Source organism: Amblyomma mixtum, chromosome 5 (genome assembly GCF_055824585.1).
Source record: "Amblyomma mixtum isolate Tamu chromosome 5, ASM5582458v1, whole genome shotgun sequence".
NCBI lineage: Eukaryota > Metazoa > Arthropoda > Arachnida > Ixodida > Ixodidae > Amblyomma > Amblyomma mixtum.
In genome coordinates this window covers 3896872-3900509 of record NC_143016.1, presented here as the reverse complement: position 1 = coordinate 3900509, position 3638 = coordinate 3896872, and the positions used below count along the sequence as shown (strand labels likewise).

General features: G+C 54.7%; 1 protein-coding gene across 1 annotated transcript; it reads right to left on the bottom strand.

Moving 5' to 3' along the window:
- Positions 1-748: 748 nt before the first annotated feature.
- Positions 749-2789, bottom strand: Rap2l (Ras-associated protein 2-like). The gene is made up of 2 exons (XM_089543073.1): positions 1925-2789; positions 749-1073 (listed from the first exon to the last, which is right to left on the bottom strand). Exon 1 carries the CDS (start codon positions 2471-2473, stop codon positions 1928-1930), a length of 546 nt encoding a protein of 181 aa, XP_089399199.1. The 5' UTR covers positions 2474-2789; the 3' UTR covers positions 749-1073; positions 1925-1927.
- Positions 2790-3638: the final 849 nt, after the last annotated feature.

Here is a 3638-nt window from a genome sequence, read left to right as displayed (position 1 = left end):
ATGCATTCGTCATTATAACTACCCAATGGTGCGAGACAATTTTTGCTCGCTAAGGCTAGCCAATGGCATTGCTGAAAAACTTTTGGTATGGCCCAATCGCAGCACCAACCTCAAGTGGCAGCCATGACATTATCTACACCGCCATATTACATGTTCCTGACAGATGCCACAAAAAATCCTAGCAGGCTACCATGAGATACTTCACCACAGTGCCAGGTCTCACTCTAGATGAGCTAAGAATAGCTTTATGACAATGTGTTCATGGTAAGCACAACTGCAAGGTATGACATAACATTCAAGATGGACCAATCAAGGCTACTGCTTCAAACAGCCGCAACTTCAAACACACACACACACACACGCTGTTTGAAGCCACAGCTTCAAACAGGTTTGAGGAGCACCGCAACATAGAGGGCAGTAACTAGTGAGGCAGCCTTGTTGCTGTCCAGGCCTCAAGAGCAAAATGTCAGAACAACAGTCCATTCATTGCCTCTTCACTGATGAACTGTTTACAACTGTACACAAGACATGTAAACAGCGAGGGCTTTTCTTAGTGGTCAAAAATACAATGCTAGAGTGCCACAATTAGCACATTTAATTTTTGGGCACCTGCACGCTGTTCAGACACACCTGTGCCTTCTGTTATTATTGATGGCTAAACTCGTTGCATCCACTCGAGTTGAACAACACAACTGCTTCATTAACTGATGTCCCTTCGCAGCGTGGCAACAAGAAGTACAGCAACATGTGTGGGCAACATTCTGTTTATTGCACTTGCTGCTAAGTCATGTCTGTTGGGGCGGTGGTAAGCAGGCAGAGGAACTGGCCAGGTAAGAGGGACTAAGAATGTGGAAGGCACCTACTGTTCTGTTTGGCAATCTTTGTTCCTTCTTTTGAGTCCCATAGAAAAAAACATTCAATGTAACGACACCTAAAACCACGCACACATACACAGTGCTCTCTTGTGCTGCCTCCGTGGGCACTGACTGTCCCATAGCAGTCCGGTGGTGGCTCTCCTCCTTCCGATTAGAAAGAAAACAATGTTCGCTGCCTTCAAAGGTCCAAGGGCTGATCTGCAAGCAAAGGGGGCAACAGTGAGATGCTGCACACGGCCTCTGTCCATGCTCCATGGGCTTTGTAAACTTTATCGCTGACAGAGCCCTACATTCCACAAGGGAAGGGGGAGCCAGCTCAAGCCTCACTTTTGCCCACTGGATAGACAGCAACACAAGTCAAAAGACGCGATAAAGTATACCAGCTCGGAATGTGCGCCACGCCAAGAAAACTTGTGAACCAGCTGTCAAGCTTTGAATAGCAAACTACTGACACTTGAACTTTCTAAAAGCACACGAGACAAAAACAAGTGTCCTTCCCGATGTAGTTTGCCCCGTTTTGTAGGGGGGGGGGGGGGGGGGGGGCAGTTTTAAGGGGAAGGCAGAAAGCGATGTCCCCCTTCAGTGAGAAAACCAAGGAAAACCCCATTTTTCCGACGGCGAAACTTTAAGATCTGCATGATGCAACTAACACCGCCCCCTCTAAAGGTTTCCCATAAATGCGGCCGTGCATTTTGTGCCGCACAAAAGGTCCGGCACGCGAGTAAAACTGCCAATTCGCACATGTGGCAAAGCACCCAGGCGTTCCAAGTGGCCCAAAAAAACAACTTCAAAAGGCAAAAACTCGACAGCGATGCGGCCAACCAAGCCTTGTGGACAAAGCGGCCGACTCGAAGAGACTCATGAAAGGATGGTTGCATGCCCCGCTGTCACAATCGGCATTTGTCAAACCGTGGCTGTAAAGCGACCCAGCCGCACTCGCGACTTGTGTGGCACACACACCCAGCAGCCCGACTCCCCGAGGAGGGGGTGGGGTGGAGATTCCCACTTCCGGCGTTTGTGCTACGGCAGGCCTAAGCGGCTCTCCTCACCTGCTAGAGCAAGGCGCAGCAGCGGTAGCTGTACTTTTCCTTGGGCGGCAGCACATTCATCTCGCGCACGATCTCTGCAAACATCTCGTTGACGTTGCATCGGCTCTTGGCCGAGGCCTCCATGCAGGGGCAGCCCCAGAGCTGCGCGAGCGCCTCCATCTCGGCGCGCGTCACCTCGCGCTGGTGCTCGAGGTCGCACTTGTTGCCCACCAGCAGCACGGGCACGCGCTCGGCGTTCTTGACGCGCAGGATCTGCTCCTTCATGTTCTTAATGTCCTGAAACGTGTGGTGGCTCGTGATGGAGTAGACAACCACGAACCCCTGGCCGTTCTTGATGTACAGGTCGCGCATGGAGGCGAACTGCTCGGTGCCCGCCGTGTCGAGGATCTCGAGCACGCACGGCGCCTGGTCGACTTCGATCTCCTTGCGGTAGAAGTCCTCGATGGTCGGATCATACTTCTCGGTGAACACGCCCTGCACGAACTGCACCGTCAGGGCGCTCTTGCCCACGCCGCCGCTGCCCAGCACCACGACTTTGAACTCACGCATCACGCATCACCGGCGGCAGCAGCAGCAGCGGCTGCTGCCTCGGGAGGGACGAGGAGGGCGCTAGGCCTACTTTCCCCGCTGCTCGGACGACGACGACGGCCCTTTACCGCCTGCCGCTCGGCATGCCTGCGGATAGCAGCGCGGCCCGTGTCACCTGCACGTTGACAAGACGCACGGATGCGCTGGCCGGGCGGCACGCTGACTCATAATCACCAAGGCTGCCCGCGGGGAGTTCCTCTAATCGCTTCGTCGTAGGCGCAGCCGCCGCGGCAGTAGCAGAAGAAACCTGCTCGGGCAATGCTCGGCCAGCGCTCGGCTCCCGTCGTCGTCGTGACGAGTTGACGTCATTTCCGCGTCAAGTCTGTTCCTGCGTGCCGCCAGAGGGCACCACCGCCGGACTGGAGTCCTTTCTCTGTTGCCATAGCAACAAGAAATGTTGGCTGGTGGCATGACGGCCGCTGCCTCCGGACAACTTGCGTGTGATCAGAGAAGTTTAGGCAGCAAAGCATGGCACAGGTGGAAAACCTCAGAAACGCGCGCGCGCGCGCTGCTTGCGCTCGTGCCCGCGAAACGTATCGCCGCGCACAGCGGCTCGGAGATAACGGTTTCCTTGTCATTTTTATTCTGGCTAGCGCGTGCGAGAGAAAGCGCCGCAGCGCGCGCGCGTTTTCGTGCCGTCCACTCTCTCTTCCTCCAAGCAAGGTTTATGTTTTGTTGTTCTGAAACAAAGACTCTGGAGTCGCGGCAGACGACGCGCGCGTCATTTTCTCCTGCAGGAAGGCATCTCTCGCCTCAAGAACGCGTGTCAGCGCCGTGTCGAGGAACAATCGCGACCCGTGAAGGATTTTGACACAGTTGCGGCGTTTCTGCGAGTGCCATTGTTTTGAAAGCATGAACTGGGTCGGGCCAGCCTACGCCTGCTCGCACGCGCAAACGTGCGGTAACGGCAGGCCGCGCGCTTGCCCCCTTTCTTCCTCTGTATGCATGCGCGCTCACCCGACAGTAACCTTTACCATAAATAGCGAACGGATCCTACCGAACAAACAACTGTCTTAAAACTATGCTCTAACCTGCGCTGGAATAGCTAACAATTAACATATGTCGGACCATGCGAGCTTCTCGACGCTTTCGACAAGCCCCTGGGGCACGGCGGATCGAAACGAGG

Bases quoted from the DNA above. Each gene is read 5' to 3' on its own strand.
- Rap2l (XM_089543073.1), bottom strand. From the start codon at position 2,473: ATGCGTGAGTTCAAAGTCGTGGTGCTGGGCAGCGGCGGCGTGGGCAAG.